At 42.3% G+C, this 18201-nt stretch overlaps 1 protein-coding gene across 6 annotated transcripts in view; it reads left to right on the top strand.

Moving 5' to 3' along the window:
• The window catches only part of SLC7A11 (solute carrier family 7 member 11), a 286289-nt gene that overhangs the window by 256314 nt on the left and 11774 nt on the right, over positions 1-18201 (top strand). For all 6 annotated transcript variants that reach the window (XR_007376682.1, XM_048942977.1, XM_048942976.1 and 3 more), the window contains 3 exons: positions 15901-16024; positions 17173-17276; positions 17765-17861. Coding sequence is in view for 5 of the 6 variants with exons in the window: in XM_048942977.1 (XP_048798934.1) it covers positions 15901-16024; positions 17173-17276; positions 17765-17861 (325 nt within the window). In the remaining variant the exon portion in view is untranslated. The remainder of the gene's footprint in view (positions 1-15900; positions 16025-17172; positions 17277-17764; positions 17862-18201) is intronic.

Raw genomic sequence — 18201 nt, 5'->3', positions numbered from 1 at the left:
GCTGTCTCTCAGCGAAGCTCAGGTCTGGGGCTGGGTGTGCAGTGTCTGTGGCTCAGCCTGGCAGCCTGTGCAGTGCTGCAGTGCTCAGCCCCTGGCTCCTGCCAAGCTTCCCAGTGTGTAATACCCAAAGGCCTCAGGTACAGCATCAGGCTAAGAAATGCTTGACAAAATATTATGTGGGAGGCAATGCAGTCGTTAGCTGTGACATGATATGCTTCATAAATACAATTCGTCGTTAGGAAGGAGTAATTATTACTTAATTTGTAGTTGATTCCAGCTAATTTTTGCTGATGGTTTGGGATAGCTTGGATTCGAAGCTAATTGCAGAGTGTGGGGGACTGAACAAGCCGCTTGGCCAGCTGTGATGTCAGCCTAGGAATAGTAGTTTTGCTGTCTGGAAAATTTTCTTGCAATTGCTTCCTAATTCCTAGTGGGAATGGCAGTAAATCAATAAGGAATAATGCACCTGTATAAAAGCAGCCAGACTTCCTTTGGGACATACTGCTGTGCGGTCCTGCACGTCAGTGAGTGGATTTAGAGTCACAAACGAAAGGATCTGGAAGAAATTGTCCATGCTGGAGCAGCAGATGCTGTGGTAGGTTGAGCTGAGTTCTGCCTTCAGCTTTTACTTCTCTCTCTTCTCCAACCACCCCAAGAGAACTGCTGTAGATGGCCTTGCCTTCACAAGCTGTTACTTCTCTGAGGGTGGATGCAATTAAGCAATCTATGAGACGTACAAATGTTTGAAGGGCTGCAAAGTGTTTGTGAGCCATGCTTGGGAGCCGTCTGTGATGGGGTTTGGTGGGAGTCGCTGAATGCCCAGAGTGTTTTCAACCACCTGGAGTGAAGGAGGGAAACTGTGACTGTAATTGTTGGTAGCTTGAATTAAAACAGGAAAAAGGTCAGGAGGGAATTGAGATTGGAGACCCAAATTAAAATCCAAGTGTTTTGGTTTTTTTTTTAACTTCAATTGTACTGAACTAGATTTTTAGATTGGGTAACGTAAGTTACCCTATAGTCTTGCAGCACAGGTGTTTGTTTCTTTGACACGGCAATTTTCAAGTGCTTCAGCAGAGTAGCTACTGTAAGTAGCTCATAACAACTGAGGAATGTGAATTCAGCCCTTTAATTTTTGTTTTCCCTGTTCGAGGCTATTGAATGCAAATTTCTCCTAGCACACTTGGGTGTCCTTTGCCCTAGGGATGCAGTGTTGCCTTCCAGATAGCAGTCAACAGAGAGGAAACAGACAGGGAGCACACCTGGAAAACAGGATGTGCCATGCAACATGAGCCTGCAGTGGTTGACACCACACACACGAAGACTCTGGAATAGGGATCAGAGGGATAAAAGGTTTCAGCAGCAGGGATAACACACGCTGCCCATTTCACTGGGCACCTCTGCAGGCAGCTACAGGCAGTTGCTGCATGCATGCACTGCTTTCCAGAGTGTGCACATTTTCTTTGTACATTTTGTTAGGGACTGACCTCATGGGTGCTATCACCATCTATAATGCCTAGGAAAGTGTGTGTAACATGCATTCAACAAACGCTGCTATTTCTTTTTCCTTTTCTCTTGTGTGTTTCTGTTTCTTTCCCCAGCCCATCTTTATGGTGCTTTTATGAGTGCTGAGTCCTCTGGGGAAATTCCATGCCATGAAGAGGAAAAATGATCTTCGCCTGCAGTTTTCAGGCCCTGGCACCTGTGTAATTCATGGCTGCTTTCTAAACACCACTTTAGCATTTGAACTGATTCAAGTGACTTCCAGTCTTTCTGTCCTCTGCTTCCACTTCATTAGAGCTACCTGTGACAGGTCAGGAAGCGTAAATGAGAAAAGAGACTGATGTAATCTGTGGTGTCTGTAAAGACTTCAAAGATATACCTTGATCATTAATTAAGGCAATAAGGATGTCTCATAAAATTGCAGTTGGGAAGACTAATAATTCACTATTGAATGAAGAAAGGCAAGGTCACTTGTATAATTACCTCTTCTAACATTTATATTCCTGGTACGAAATGCTTCTACTCACACAAAAGTCGAGGTGACAGCTGTGGAAATATTCAGGACTGGGAGACGTAACTTTGACAGCTTAAGCTTTGAGGTCATAATAAAGGAAAGCATAGTTGTCTTTTCTGTTCATTTGTTCTGCTTTATTTTCCTAGCGTGAGCATTTCAAACAGTCAGAGCTAACGGAGAGCGCACGGATGCCTAAGGAAGGGTGATGGGCAAAATGGAAGAAGAACAAAGATGAATGCTATGGATGTAGGGTTCAGTATTGCTGTGCTGTCTTTTAGCTGTGGATATTTGTATTGAAATTAATAGTGCAATTTCTATTCACTTTCTTCTAATTGTCTCATGTAGTATTCGATTCTAATCCCTTTTATGTTTTAAGAATGTAATAAAGATATTGTAAATGGTTTCAGCAATGAAATCGGAAAGGTAGTCAGCTGCTCAAGAAATGAGAAGTATTCAGCTAACATCACTGGAGGATGGAAGGAAAAAAGAGGGTAGAAGGTATTTGGGGAGGTCAAGGCCATACTGACACAGCTGGTGATGACTGTGCTGCTCTGGGACGCGAGAGGGGTTATGTGACCATCTTTCTGCATCATGTACATTAAGGAAATGCTTCCTTTGCTGGATTTGCTCATGTTTACATAGGTTCTGTGGTGTAAGACAAAAGCCCAACTTGAAATGACTGAAATCTCTCAGAATTTTGGAAACAGTAAAAATTTTCTGAAGATGATTTGTAGTCCTGCAAATGCATCAGCATGGAGTAATCTCTTCTGTGGAGGGGTGAAGATACTGTGACATCCTGATTTTAACAAGTGACTTCCCCTGTCAGTTTGATGCTGAGGATGTAAGGTGCTGTGACCGGGCAGAGGTAAAGCTGTTGCCCCTGGGGCAAATATCTGTTGGATGCTGAAGAGGCGAGCCCTCAGCCTGGCCTCTCATGCCCTGCTGAAATCTTTTGAGGAAGCAGAACTCAAGGAGCTCAGCTGGTGCTGTTGGGCTTCTCCTTGCCTTCTGGGGGCTCTTGGGTGGCACAGAGCCCCAAGAGCTTTGCTCTTTTCCCAAGAGTTTTACAAAGTTTTGGTGTCTCCGAGCATAACAACATGGTGTGTGTCTGTGTTTGCACCCGCGCTGGGAGGCAGCTGCCCAGCCTGTTGCTGTGGCCGTGCTGTGTTTGCGTTGCCCCGTGTCACATTGCTGCAGTTTGCCTTCTCCAAGCACTGGCGGCCCTCTTGGCGTGCTGATGTGATAACCTGCTGAGTGCAAGGTGTGTTTGCTTTGCTTTTTGCCTTCTCTGTTTGTTTATGTGAATCATTGTTACTGTGAATCAGCCCTGCTAGAGAAGTAAAACAAATGTTTATTCACAATCTCCCTGGGTAGTTGGCAATATTCTAATCTGCTTTAACAGCAGGCTCGTGCAATGTAACAACTAAACAGTGTAGCCTTCTGAGTTTCCACTAGCTTGCGTTTTCCTTCATTTTCCCTACTTTGGCACCCAAGATACACGCAAACCTATTGGAACATCTCCTCTTTTGCTGAGGGACGTGCAGCCCCAGACATGTGCACAGCTGTGCATGTATAGGAGGATGATGGTACATGGGAACTCAGAGCTGCTGCAGAATATTCATTGCAGGAATAAAATCCGCTTGCAAGACTGATGCTGTCTTAAAGCTCTTAAGCTGTAAAACCTATTCTGTTTTACTGGAGAGATCACAACTCAGGTTTAAGCTAGTGAAGGCTGTGGACTTTTGTTGGCCCTTTTTGTTTTTTTGAGGTTTTTAAGCAGGTTTGTCTTGGTGGCCTGGCTGAGTTCACCAGAGAAAGGATGGGAGGGCAGTGCATTTATGGTAGATACGAAAGTGAGTAAACTCACCCCATCAGCTAACGAGACCAAACCAAACAGCGTCTCAGTAGGAATCAGATAAACTTAAGTCTATAGACTTACAGCGTCAGCTACAGCATTAGTGATGTGATTTGTTAGCGTCAAACATTCCAGCCCAAACCAACAAGTGCTTTGGCTATCTAAGAGTTACTTGTTTGGGAACCAGTTTTTCATTCAGCTGTGATGATCTGCATGTTCGTTTACTAGTGCAATGCAGGAAAACCTCGATTGTGCCAGCTGATAACTGCTATCAGGTTGCACTTCAGGCTGGCAGCCGGATAAGGTAACAAAGCATACGGGCACTTGGCATGTTTCAGAGCCTGCTCTTTGATACAGAGTGTGATTTTGCAACTCTCCAACTCTCTTTTTGCTGTTGAGTACTACTCTGTAGATCACATAGATAGGAGGAAACCTGTGACCTAGACGAACAACTGTTTTTCCTGTTATTTGCAAAAGCAAGCCAACACCTGCTACCTAAGTATAATTACGTACAGCAGAGAGTGCTGGGTTAATTCAGCTTAATGGTCTGTGCCTGATACAGCTTTTCCTGGTCGCAGAATTGGAAGAGTTTCTTTGTGCCCCCTTTGTTCCTCTTTCCCTTTAGTGCTGAGCCTCAGAAATAATAACATGCGGAGCCCTAAGCCAATGTTCAGCGTTATGTCAGAATCAGTAGCAGCCTCTCGTATGCCATTAATGGCAACCTTTTACAAGAGCACCATCTTAAACACCTATAAGCTGATTCCAGCAACTGAATGAAAGTGTATTTTTTCGTTTGTATAAAACACAAGTTGCAGAACAGAACACAAATAAAGAAAATAACTACTAAAATACCAAAGGTATTATGTTCTTTGTTGTCCCCAGGTATAGGAGAAGTGACTTACAGAACTGCACAGTCTGTAATTACCATGTAGCATGTCATCAAGAGTATTTATCCTTTAGAACAGCCTAGTCAAAGCATCAGTAGCAATGGTATCATCGTACGTGAGAAACGATGTGTATTTCACTTACATCAGCTAGCAGAGCAACTTACCCAACGTTTATGCTGTCGTCTTTGGATGAGAAATTTAATGGGGCTGTCTTATTTTTTCAACTTTAATGAGCAGTGGAATTGCTGACTTGTATTTAAGTTATATTGCAGTTGTATCGAAACAAGACCATTTGGCTTTGTGCATCTTTCCTGTAGATGAACTTCTCCCACTCTGTGATGGCAGAATTTCCATCAGAGAAGGCTGTAGGCTCCTCTTATTAGGCTCCTCTTACCCAGTGAGTGTTGAGATTCATGTTCCTCTGCGTACCTCTTTCCTACATAGTTGCTGTTTTGTCTATGCTTATGGGTTTGCTGATATTTTGGGTCGCTTCCTGTGTAGCCTGTATTTTGATATTTGTCTTTGTGTGCACTGGAAATTTAAACATGCAGTGACAGTGATGTATTATTTAAGTGAAGGAAATGGTTAACTAACATCCCATAATGGTTTTCAATCATTTAAATTACAGCGTAGCCTGTATCCATGAACTGTAAACTAAGTGGATTTGTATAAGACTATAATGGCTTCAGAGGATCTGTGAAGTGAATAATCTGCATTTTACAAGTTGCACTGCTGTGGTCTATTATGTCAATCCTCATTCACTTGTAGCGCTTGTTTTTGAGCAAGTGCTCTTATTTGCATCTTCACCTTGTCATTATGTTTTCTTCAGTGCAAAAAATGCAGAGTATATAATAACAGTATTTAATTTTTGAAGTATGATGGAATGAAGTGTCCCTTAGAAGGATAGTGTTGATATCATCATTTGAAAAGATCTAACAGCAGTGAAGAAACTCCCACCGTAAGTCATGAGAATGGGTAGAGAATAGCAGCACTCCAGAATGACAAGAGCTTTAACTTGTATTGGGATTATTTTAGTAAAAAAGAATCAGGCTCATCCTATCACGAAGGACAAGCACTTCTATTTTTTCACATTCACTTACTACAAAACAACAGCAACAACAAAAACAGCTGCTAAATAAGAGCAGATGAATGTAAATGTTTATCTACAAAGATCATGAAATTGCAATTCCTTAAGTGAAACTTCATTGCAGAATGAGCTTCTTGTGGATGTAAGGTGTTTTTTCTAGGCTTGTTTTTAGGTGTGAATGCTAAAGAGGCTGGTGCTGGCCAGTGTTCTCTGGAGTACCAGGGCACAGGGTTTCCTGGTGGCACCGTTACACAGCTTTTTAATGAGTTGATATTGAGTGAGACTAAGAGACAACATAGAAAGGTCTGAAGAAAACATCATTGCCACTTTGTTTTAAAATCTTAGCTTGAAAGAGTAGCATCTTATTGACAGAAGGTACATTGGGCAGCGTGCACTTGCAAAGATGCATTTAAAAAATATATCCTAAGCCTCACTGACCATACTGTTCGAGATCATTGAAAAAGAATAATTCTGGCTAGTTCATGTCACAATCTGATTCGAAATACCTTGAAGGAGCTGGTTTTTCAGAACGGTTTTAATACCTTAATGTACTTTATACTTGAAGTACCTTCAGTACCTTACACCTTAAATATAAGCCTTTAAGGCTTAGACTTGAGAGTCTCAGTTTGGACATAGAAAATGAAAATTCAGCTTCACCATTGATTTTGAAGATTTTGTATGCGTATGCTTTTCTTCTCCTATGCATGTGATTGTAGTTCAATTATTATGAATTTTTAGTGAGAAGCAATAAAGCTAAAAAAAAATAGAGAAGTAGATATTCCCATTTGAAGTCTGTTCAGTTGCCTCCGGTAACTGTACTCAGCAAAGGCACATTTCAGCTCACACTTGGATGGATTTCTCATCTGTGTCAGAACTCTGTCATTTTGTGGAGTTGTTTCATTGTGCTGTCCCACGTCTGGGGCCCGTCTGCTGGGCTGTCCTTAGCTGGAGCCTCGTTTCCTTACTTACTGCATAGCAAAATACCTGTCTGCTGGACAGCCCCTTCTTAGCAATGCGGTATTGTTAAGAGCTCTCCTTTTAATTTCATCTAAACCCTTTTATAGCTTTAAAATTCTAATACTGCAAGGCACCTGCAGTTGCCATTTTTCTCATTTCAAATTCCTTCAGCAGAAGAGTCTGCCTTGGTAAATGATATTTCAGTTTCCATGGTGCTCCTTATTACAAGTAGCTGCTCTTTTCATCACCGAACGGCGCAATTTCCATTCATGCCGAAATATCAATGGTAACATACGGCAGCAAATTGTTCCTTCATGATCTTTGGCATTGTGGAAACTCTCCTGCTCAAAATTAAATGTCAGGGAATTCAACAGCTATGAAAAATCTGATTCCTTTCAGAGACACACATGGAGACATAAGCTCCTTCCTCCACCCCTCTGTGCTCCTCAGCGTTTGTCTTCTGTTGCTCCCGTAAGGCGTCATTAATATGCTAATGGCAATGCTTCATTAGAAGTTCAGATGCTGGATGAGGGGCAGCGTTCCCTCCTGTACCACACCAGGAGCTGGGCGACGTGCTTGGTATGCAGGCTGCTTGTCACGGGCTCTGAACCCCCGCGGTTCTTTTTCAGAACGATAGCAAACGAGCCAGCTCTTTCCCTTGCATTACTCACGGTGTAGCTTTGCCATTTACTGTTCCATAAATCAGAAACGTATGATCTCAGTATAGACAATAGAAATGCATACAGAGCAAGGCAATGCTCTGCTTTCACCCCAGCCCCATTTGGTACCCAGCTTGGGCACCAGTGGGAGTATGGGAAGGGTGCTGTGACAGGTGTTTTCAGTGGGAATCCAGTTGCAAGCACCATAATCTCTTTCCTGGCATTGACGTTATTGTTACTTGGTAGCTACTCTCTGCTGGTTTAACTTTCTGAGCTGAGGGGCCTGGTCAGCTCATTTCCCATCTGAAAGCCTTGTTTGCACTGCTAAATCCCACTCCAGCTACTGCCAGCTCTGCCTGCTGCTCTTGGTGCTTTATGGGAAATGGTTCTGTAGGACCATAGCTCTGCAGGCTGGGAAATGTGCAGCGAACTTCAGGAGACGCTTCCTTTCCTGTTAGAAGTGATTCTGCCTGCAGAAAGTCGACCCCATTCATAAATCAGGTGCTCAGTGATTTAATAGTTTCAGACTTCCGGGACAACCTCCTGTAATAGATAAAACTACTTTTAATAGGCAATTATCTCTTGACACCCTTCTTATTACATTTATTTTAAGTCTGGCAGTGAGATATGTTTCCGTGCTGAAGAGTTAAAAGGAAGTTAGAGCTGAGATCCTGTGCTAGATAATGCAGGTTGGAGGGAGAGCCTGGAAGTGCTGCTCTGCTCCACTCCCCTTCATTTCCATATGCGATGGAATTGATAGTCCCAGCCAGTGTTTTATTTTTAGCATCTCATGTCAGGTTGGTGGTTATAGCTCCCTTGCCTTCAAGCAAGCACTGTGATTTACTATTGCTTCTCATCATAACCTCCGTGACTGACAGGGCTGTAAGCACTGCCGGCAAATAGGCCTCAGAAGAGAATACAAAGCTGGAGCGTGTGAAAGAGCTGAGGTGCTCCCTTCATCTCCTGGCTGAATGTGAGCTAAGCAATACAAATAAAATCTGAGGTTTTGGGCCTCAAGTGGAGAAGGTTCCAAGCTTCCTAGAGTACATGAAAGTTTCCGACCAGTGAGATAAACAGAGTATGTCAAAATACTGACACTTGGTAGGGAGCATGGAAGTCATTTATCAAAGTCATGATTGAGAGCCCAGTAGTGACGATACATTTGTGTTTCAATTCTCTGAGTCTAGATTTTTCTTTAAAAGACACTCTTCTGTGGAAGAGTGGCAGACGCTGTTTTAATTATGGGTCCAACCTAAGGCACACTTTTCTTGCCATACCCTAGGTTATTGACGCTGTATCCAAAGGTGAGCACCCACCACCCATGAAAGATCTGCGGATCATCACTCATTCTGGGCTGTGAAATGCTGAGCACAGATTCCTCAGAGATCCTGCTCAGCTGCTGCCTAGTTTTTCAGGCACCTGACTTTCCTCCAGTGCTGAGCTCCCAGGGACAAGCCTGGCCCATGCAGGGATGAGCAGGACTGACTGTTACAAGGAGAAAGAAAAGCTAGCTCAGATCCTTTGGATCCTGTAGGTCCTCCAGAAGGATGTGATTTATGGTCAAGTTACGATGCAGAATAAAAGCCAGGTCTGTTTATTTATACATCTCTCAGAAATGGTCATAAACTTTGTTCAGTAAGATTGCAAAGGGAGCAATCTAGAGACACTAGATACTGACACTCGAGGGATATACGGAGATGGTTTATCAAAGAGCTGAGTGAGAAGTCACAGGAGGATGATTTGTATCTTAGGTTTTAAGTCTATTTTATTTATTTTTTAGATATATATTTCTTAAAATTCAGGCTCTGTTTTCCCTGTCATGTTAGCAGCTCTGTTTTCCTCTTTTTGTGCTTATTTCTTGGTTAAGAATTCTTAATGCTCAGTGTTAAGGAAATGTGTATAGCAAAGCAGAGCCAGTGTACCTAATAGTGTTGTAATCTCAAAAGTCCTTTGTGGATTTTGCTGTCATCCTTAATACCTGCATTGGTTTTCCTTGGAACAAATGGGAGCTATGCACTCCATTGGAAATGACGCTGGATCCTGCTTGAATGTCCAGTGTCTCCTTAGCTAGCAGTCCAAGTTTCAGATGCATCGATTCTGCTCCTCAAAGGAAGTTATTTTGTAAAAGACATTGGCTTAGCAAGTTAGGACTTGGGCCTGAATGTAAACAATTTCTGCACTCTGGTGAGATTTGGCTCACCATAGCCTGAGTGGGTACGTGATATGACTACAGGCAAGTTCAAATCTCTGTTAAAAGAGTACAAATCACACTGCTAGTGTAACAATTAGCCTTAGGCTCTCCAGGGCTGCCACCAGGTTGGCTGGAATAAGATGTTAAGGAGAACAGTGCTCTTCTGTGCAGTTGGTTCCTTTCTAGGTCTTAAGTTTTAGTCAAGAGAGTATTTATGCTAATTCACATTTTAGGAAACCCTGCTGGAAGGGCTACTGAAAACATCTGAGAAGTTAATAAAATCTCCTGCCCTTCCCTGCACACTTACATCACAGTTTGACCCCTCAAAGTCAGTTGGCCATAGAAGACCCCTTTTATGAACTGTAACCAATTATAATCCAAACCTGTGAAGTCAAACACCAGGAAGAAAGCAAGTAATTAGACACAGCAGTAACCCTTTTCTTCTCTTGCAAGGTGATGGAAAGTGAGATGGGCTTTAAATGCAGACTTGATTCTTCACTCTATTATCCTGATGTCATGCTGCTGCATCTCTGCAGATGTCAGAGGTACAGAACCAGGGCATCAGAATGGAGACAGAAGCCCTTCGACTGGCACCTCAGCAACAGAAGAGAGTGCTGCTAATAGCCAGTCTCTGCTTTTTCATTTCTCCTCTGGAAAATTGCAATCAAAAGGAGATAAAGAGAAGTCACATAATTTAATAGTGGCTGCACTGCAAGCCCACTGACAGCAGTTCCAGTCTGGAACGTAAGGCTGGGGAGCAGTGAAGAGAGAGATGCAGGGATCTGCTGAGGAGAATGCTTGGTGCAATAAACAAAATAATAAAAGTTAGTTTCTGAAACCAGTCATTGCTGAGAACCACGTTAGCCTTTACAGATGCATGCACTCAAGAAGTGCTGTGATGATCCCATACTTTCTGCCTCTATATTCCTACCTTTGATTCCGTGCTGGGAGGTGGTCTCTATTTATGTTCTGCATCTTCCTTTTACTCCATTTCTTGTAACTGATGGGTGTAAGGTGGTAATTTTCCCCCACACCGATGTGTTGAGAAGCATTTGATCCCTTCAGTGTGACAGGATGTCTTGTAGGCACTGCTTTTAACATGAAAAGGCAAGTAAGCGTGTGTCAGATCCTACTGCTGCATTGCCCAGGATTCAGGGTTGCCACTGTTCACAGTCACCTGGGAATGCTTGGAGATGTAGGTCAGTGCTGGTACACAGTATTTACTACGTTTGTATGCTTTCTTCTCTTGCAGTGAAGCCCTGGGTTCTCTTTGCTGCCTTCTGTACCATATGCGGTTATTTTTTTTCCAGTATCGAGATGTACTTGTGACTTATTCCTCCAAGCTTTGGCCCCGTGGACTGTGCGATGGATGATTAGATTTTAGGAGTGCCAAAATCTGGAAGCAGTTCATTTGGAAAATTGCTTAACAGATTGCAAATGGTGAATAAATTATTGCACAAGGGAACTTTTGAGAAGGATCTTGAAATTCCCGTGGTTGTAAATTTCTGCAGAATATATACGATCGTGCTTGCGAAAACCAAATCCTCTCTTGGAAACCATGAGAAAGAATTGAGAGTTCTCCACTCTCCTTCTTTTAAATTGAAATACAACAAAAATTCACAATTATCACAAGGCAGTAAAGATGTGATTGATCAAATCTAACTTTACCAGCAATTTTTGCATTTCTCTAGACCCTCTTACTTATGTTTCTTGACCGGATCCCATCAATGCCGTTTTTTTTTCTAGGGCAGCCGCCTCAAACCAAGCATTTGTAAAACTCAGATTTAAAGTACATGCAGGGGAATGATTTTGTCATGGCCTCTAAACAGCACAGGATGTGGTGACAGTGTATTTGGTACTTGTGACCTCAGCTGAATCTGTGGGGCATATTTTGGTGGTGTGCTTGTCGTTTCATAGAAAGATCAGTCTGCAGTGGTCACAGCTCTTAGCACTTACTGTTTGTTGTTATAAAATTTGTCATTAAGCTGAGCTATGAGCTGTAAACTTCTGGGAATGTTCCTCAGCTGATTTATTGACATTGTTCTTCTTATCCCCAGGTTCTCACTTTCGATTTCTTTTTTTTTTTCCCCCACCTTTTATTTTCTTTCTTCTTTTTTTTTTCCTTCTTACTCAATCTTCTCCTGTGCATTTCTCTCGAAAATATGTGTGTGAGGTGGTGTGGTGTCAGAGCAGATTATCAGAAGATCTATGGTTCTGCAGCACCTGGGGTCAAACCCAAACCGCAGAGGATATCCTGATTGACTGAACCTGTGCCCCGGCTCTGGGACCCTTTCAGACTTGAGAAGGAGAGAATTTATTTCCAGGCCATAGAGCAGAGCTCAGCAGAACACAGCAATGCATTTCAGCCCCTCACAGTCACAGGTGGGACTGTCTGTATTGCTAATGCTAGATTTCTTTGTGGCCGTGGACACTCCTGTGACTTGTGTTCTAGAGAGCAAAAGGTAGATGTGACCTGGGCTTAAGCTATCGTGATCCTTCATTTACTTTGTAGATAAGGTAGGAAGGGAAGATTTGCTTTGAACAGTAGCTAGGGGTGGTGAATCTGAAAATGCGTAGAGATTCAATTCAGTTTTAATTACCATTTAGAAACTTCCTTCACTGTCTCAATCTTGTCAGATTTGAAAAATACTTGTAGCGATATTGTCAATATTTTCCCAGCTCAGGTCTCCCCAGAATTCCTTCCTTTTGATGCTGATTTTCTTTGAAGTATCAGAGAAGCAGCCTACCTGAACGCCATCTTGGTGGTAACGCACAGGCCAGTTCCAAGGCATCCACACTTAGAGTTCTACTCAGAAAAGCAGCTACCTTGAGAATGATTTCTCTTGATTTTGAAATGCGTTGAGATTTTACTCTGAGATGAAATGCAAAAGGAAAACGCTGCCCTGCAGTAACCAGTGACAACTTCAGTGCAAGTTCAAGTCCTGGGTCAGCTTTATACAAAACAAATATGTCAGTCTTCCATGTCTGAGCATAATGCTGTGGTTTTCAAGCCATAGGCCGTCCTGAGGTCTGTCTGGGTTGGACAAGAATTTGTCTTGGCTCTAAGCCTTTTTTTCCAAAGAAATGTCATACTGAAATGGTTAGGTTTCCTGTCAAAAGTTTTAGCTTCAATGAATGAAAAATGTCATTCAAAAGTGAGAAATACTTTCTTCCTTGAATTTTCTGACTCGCTCTGCTCCAAAACTGTGTCTAGCATGTGGCAGTTATGAATTCACAGTGTATCAGAAACGTGACTTACTGGCTTGCTAACACCTTGTGTTGCATTTGGTTCATAGGACTGAGAACTGAAAAGGTGAAATCTATGTTGTTAGAGGTAATTTAATGGAGAATAGACTTGGGTCTTGTTTTTCCTGATTTGGAGAGAGTGCCTAGGAAAGCAGATAAAATACTAGGAAACCAATAAAGTGATCTTCTAATGGCATTACAGTTTTTACCTCAGTTTGGTGCCTGTAGTTGATAGCAGTGAATTTGATGATACCCTGCTACAGATTGGGAACTGCCTCTTGAATTGGAAGGATAGTAAAGGCACGATCAAAGCACTCACTTAGCAGCACTGCAGAGGGTTCGCACCTCTCTTTGTGTCTTCAGATGAATCAAGAACCGAGTATAAATCTGAAGTGTCACTGAGAAGCAAGCCATGCTATGTGCCTCACCCCTGAAGTCCTGCATGTGGCCTTTAACTTCCTTGAAATCTGTCATGGGGGGCAGCTGCCAAGCAGCCCCAGGCCAGCTGTGTGCAAATGTGCTGCATCCCTCCCAGAGGCACTCATGCTGAGGGACAAATGGAACCACAACCTGAGCGTGCTTTGCTTAGAAACTTGCAAGCTGCAACACTCTTTGTGCTCCTCCAGGTGTGAGTTGGGATCTCTGAGCTTCTTAATGAGCTGACTTCAGGCTTGTGTTGTTATTTTGCTGTACTTTCTCTTTTTTTTTTCTTTTTTTTTTTAATTTGTGGATTTTTTGTTGCTGTGGTTACTATCAGCATGGGGTAATGCTCCTCAGCATTGCAGGCTGTGGAATGGGAACGTTCACATTTGGCAGTAAGTGGCTTTTTTGCACTTAAGTTTTGAGGTGCCATTTTATTTTAGAGGAAACAAGGCTGGGATTTAAGTCAGAAGAACATATGGCAACTAGATTCTGAGAATGGATAGAATGGACAAAGATAGTTTCTTAAGTTTGACACAGTGTGCTTCAGTAATTCAAACGGTATTTGTGAAAACAGTCCAAGTTTGTTGGTTTTGGTTAGAAGCGCTTTCTAAAGCTGGATTGAGTGCTGACTTATTCAACAGCACCATGGTTGAAGCATTTGTCTGTGGAGCAAAAGATAGCACTAAAATGTCTTTTTTGAGAGGGCTTCAAACCATGTATTCCTACCTTGAATTAGGTACTCAACAGATTTAATTTATACTAACATTGAGTTAGAAACATAACCAAGCTGGCTGCAGAATATCTGGCAAAAAGTTTGCACAGCTTTGTTACAAACACACGGTTCTGCGGTACTTCTTGAGTTGGTAACTTGGTGTTTTTTTCTGGCAATAAAGCACTTGTATTCTGGTCTGCCTGCTTGCTATAGCTCTTGTATTCTGGTCTTTGCCATGGCCTACTCCATCATTAATAAACATATGTTATAAACTGATTCCTTCTAGCTTCTTTACCTGAGAGCATGGGCCTGAGGTGGCACTGATATCAGGTCCGCCCAGATTTGATACTGCAGTACAGCGTGATCTTGTGTATCTCGGTCAGCTACAGGGCTTTGCACAATGATTGCTGAGGTGGGCATGATGTGCAACTGTGATGCTACCCCGCTTTGTTTATATATTCAGTTTAGAGCTTCTTTTCCAGCTTTATTCAGGCATACTAATGGCAAAGGTTTCTCTGAGAAGTAAGGACTAGGAGTGAAGAGGATCATTAAATTTTGACCCTGCTGTGTCTCTTCAGGGAAAAATATGTGAAAATAATGCATCTTAGTATTGGCTTTCAAACTGCCTTCTCCTTTAGTAAATACACCAATCCTTGTGCGCTGTACCTGTGGTCTCTTCTGGTACACCACAATTCCCACTTCTCTCTCTTCCTGCTTCTAGATGGTCAGGTGGCCTTCACAGCAAAGTTTGCTAGTTGTAGCAGCCCTGACATCTCTTCTACCTCTTGGAATAGGTAGCCAAAGTGAACTGGCTGTGAGGCAGCAGCTCTCAGCTCAGCTCTGGAGAAGTGCATGTACTCGGTCTTTCAAACTGCACCCCGTGGCCTTGGAAGCAAAAGACCTGGTGTTGGTTCCTGATCTGAATCTCTTGTTGGTTTCGTGTAGGTATCATCTCAGCCTAGAGATGGCATTAAATGGAAAGAAACTTGAGTACGCTTGAAACATCTTGTCTGTCCTCCTAAGCTGATCATTTGCTTACAGTGAGCTTTGGATCTGTGTACCTTGCTCATGCCTCTATTTTTCTTCTTTAAAACAGAAATATTTCTGCTTGTCTATTTTGCTGAATGGGAGGATGTACTCTGTACTGGCTTGAATTTATTATTTGTGTTACTGGTTGATTGTTTTGTTTTTGGTTTTTTTTGCTAAAATGTCAGAGGTTTTGTGCTGATCAATACCAATTTGTGCCATTCCTATTTCTGTACCTCACTCTACTCTCACGTATCCCTGAAAAAATGATGGGGAGGACAGAGGTGTGTGAGGGGTGCAAGGGAAGAACTGCATGGAGAGGTGAGGGCAGATCTGCTAAATGTCTTGGCATGCAGGGGAAGGTATCAAACCACCCCCGAGTGCGTTGTCAGGCTTGGAAAGTAATGCCCACCTTGAGCACCTGTTGGAAATGGCACTGCAATTGCCCTCTTCACAGGCAAAGTGCTGCGTCACCCTGTCCATGTCATCCATGCTATAGCTGGTTCCAGCATTAAGACTTGCTGCTTTACTATTGGGCTCAGTCTGCCATGAAAATGTGCCGTGAGTCTTGTATGGGAGATATGGAACCATGACTTTTTGGGATCCCCAAAGGATTCCTCCCTCAGAAAGGTGTCCCACCTCTTTGTTATGAAACTATTTACTTTGTCTAGAGGTTTTGTTTGGATGTGTTATTTTCACTGGTAGTTTCTAATTATGGTACTGCAGGATCACCAAAAATGCACTCACCATCATGAGTGGCTGCTTCTTATGTTTTTTTTTCTGTTTCATGTTCAGGACACAGTAACCAGATTGCAAAATAATGAGCTACCTTATGTATTTCAGAAACATACCCCTCGCAATATGCATTTCAATGATAATCGTCACAGTTGGCTATGTGTTAACAAACGTGGCTTATTTCACTACAATCAGTGCTGGGGAATTGCTGCTTTCAAAAGCTGTAGCAGTGGTAAGTTAAAGAAGAAAGATACAAAGCTATATCTCTGCTGCAGTTGTGTTTGTCCATATATTCTTATTTCCAAGGGGAAAAAGGTTGGGTGGGACACATAGCAATCATGCTTTGTATGGTTCCTCTGTTACACAGTAGAGTAGCAACCAAGCAAACTTTTTGTCTGTTGAGTGGGATTGCATTTAAGGTCACAGCATATGTAATAATAATGTTAGACCATGTCTTTTTACTTGTTGTAACAAGGTCAATAGGACTTGAATTGTCCAGTATGTACTTAACTATAAAATATTTTACTAAATCATGAGTTGAACCCCTGGGAAGCAGAAAATACAGATGCTTGTAAAGAAAGTTGGGGGTCCAGCCTATTTTGTGTAGCAGGAAGCAGTAACGCAGTCTCTGCACATCGTGTATCGGGGGAGTGCTGTGAATACTGGAACTTATTTGGAAAGGAGCTGCAAGGTACCTGGCTTGGAAATACTGCTGTGATTGGTCTTGTTGAATTGTGATGATGACACTGATTTTTATATATGATATTGGACTCGCATTGAGGAAATAAAAATTTCCATTGACTTTGCAGTAGTGACACAGCCTGTGACTTTTTCAATTGATGTGTCATTTAAAAAATGGCCAATTCAGTAGTTCCTGGGAGATTTAGGGAAAAAAAACCAAACCAAAAAACCAACGTTTTGCAGATCTCCAGAAAATTGTGCAGGTCTCCTGTGGTTCCCCAAACACTTTCAGGCTCTTTCAGTGACCTTGAACAAGAAAGTGTGACCGGGTGAAAGAAAGCTAAAGAAAATAAAGAAAATAAAGGCTGTGGAAAGAAATACCAGCTATGCAGATCAGAATCTGAACTGTTCAGAGTGAGTCTTTTTGGAGGCAAAGTCAAGGCCTGATTCCACCTCGACAGCTCTGCCTCAGCTGGAGCCCTGCCAGGGACAGTCAGAAGTAAGAGTGGAAGACCTCATCTGCAGCAGTCTTGTGTTGGAGAGGGAGGAATCACAAATGCACGGCACGTGTTTCAATGAGGGAAGCAAAGAGGGTTATAAATAAAATTGAAATGCTTATTAATAATTTGTTAATAAAGTAAAATTGCTTTCATGTTTTCTGAGGGAAAAGTCATGGTATGTTTTTCTCTCCTCCAACAGACGTTTGCTGAACGATTAATGGGAAGCTTTTCTTTAGCTGTACCAGTGTTTGTTGCTCTCTCCTGCTTTGGATCTATGAATGGTGGCATTTTTGCAGTCTCCAGGTAAGTATATGTTAATATTACTGGAAGTGAAAGGCATATATTGAAAATAAGAAAGCAAGTAGAAGGAAGAAAAGGCTTTATTCCTCTTGTAGCAAATTGAAAATGACTGAAAAGTTTATAAAGTGTGTTTTTTCTGCCCTCGCTTTTCTCCTGTTTAGTATCATTGCTAAAACCCTTTGAACAGTTTGGAAACGGATCCCTTTGAGTGTAGCACTTCATTAATGGCTGTTTTGTTTCATGTGAAGGAGGTAAATTGGAGGGAAAACACTAACTACTTCTAAACACCGATCATAGTATAAGATAATGGGGGGGACACAAACAGAGATTACTTTGATTTCTGCTTATGGGCCTCTCCTGCTACTCTTTTCATTCTGAGCACCTCAAACGAGCCTAAGAAGTGCTGCTGTGTTGTGTGACTTTCATGAGCTGCTTTGCCTTGTCACAGTAATGAGCACATTTAAAGTCTGTCCACATTTATTTCCCACCAGGATGTTCTTCGTTGCCTCCCGTGAGGGTCACCTTCCGGAAATTCTCTCCATGATTCATGTCCGCAAGCACACTCCTCTGCCAGCTGTCATTGTTTTGGTAAATCATACAAACAAATGTTCCTGCACAAGAGTTCATATTACGGGCTTGCTCTGGAGGATTCAAACAGAATTTGGGCACTGCTTGAGTCTCATTTATTGATGTATATGCGGGCTTTGGGCAGGGCGGAGGACAGTAAAGAGAAGAATGAGATCTGGGAGTTGTTCTTGTCCTATCATCTCCTCCTTGCTGTCTTGTTGGTAGCGCTTGACTGCCTATCCCTGGAACCAAATTCATGTCTTATTGCCCTTTTTTTTCTAAGGATGTGCTAGAGATGGGCTTGCTCACTTTCAGAGAGGCAAATTCTTGTTAAACAAACAAAAAAAGGTCTTCATTTAAC

The sequence above is a fragment of the Lagopus muta genome, chromosome 4, assembly GCF_023343835.1.
Source record: "Lagopus muta isolate bLagMut1 chromosome 4, bLagMut1 primary, whole genome shotgun sequence".
NCBI lineage: Eukaryota > Metazoa > Chordata > Aves > Galliformes > Phasianidae > Lagopus > Lagopus muta.
This window is presented reverse-complemented; position numbering and strand designations above follow the sequence as displayed.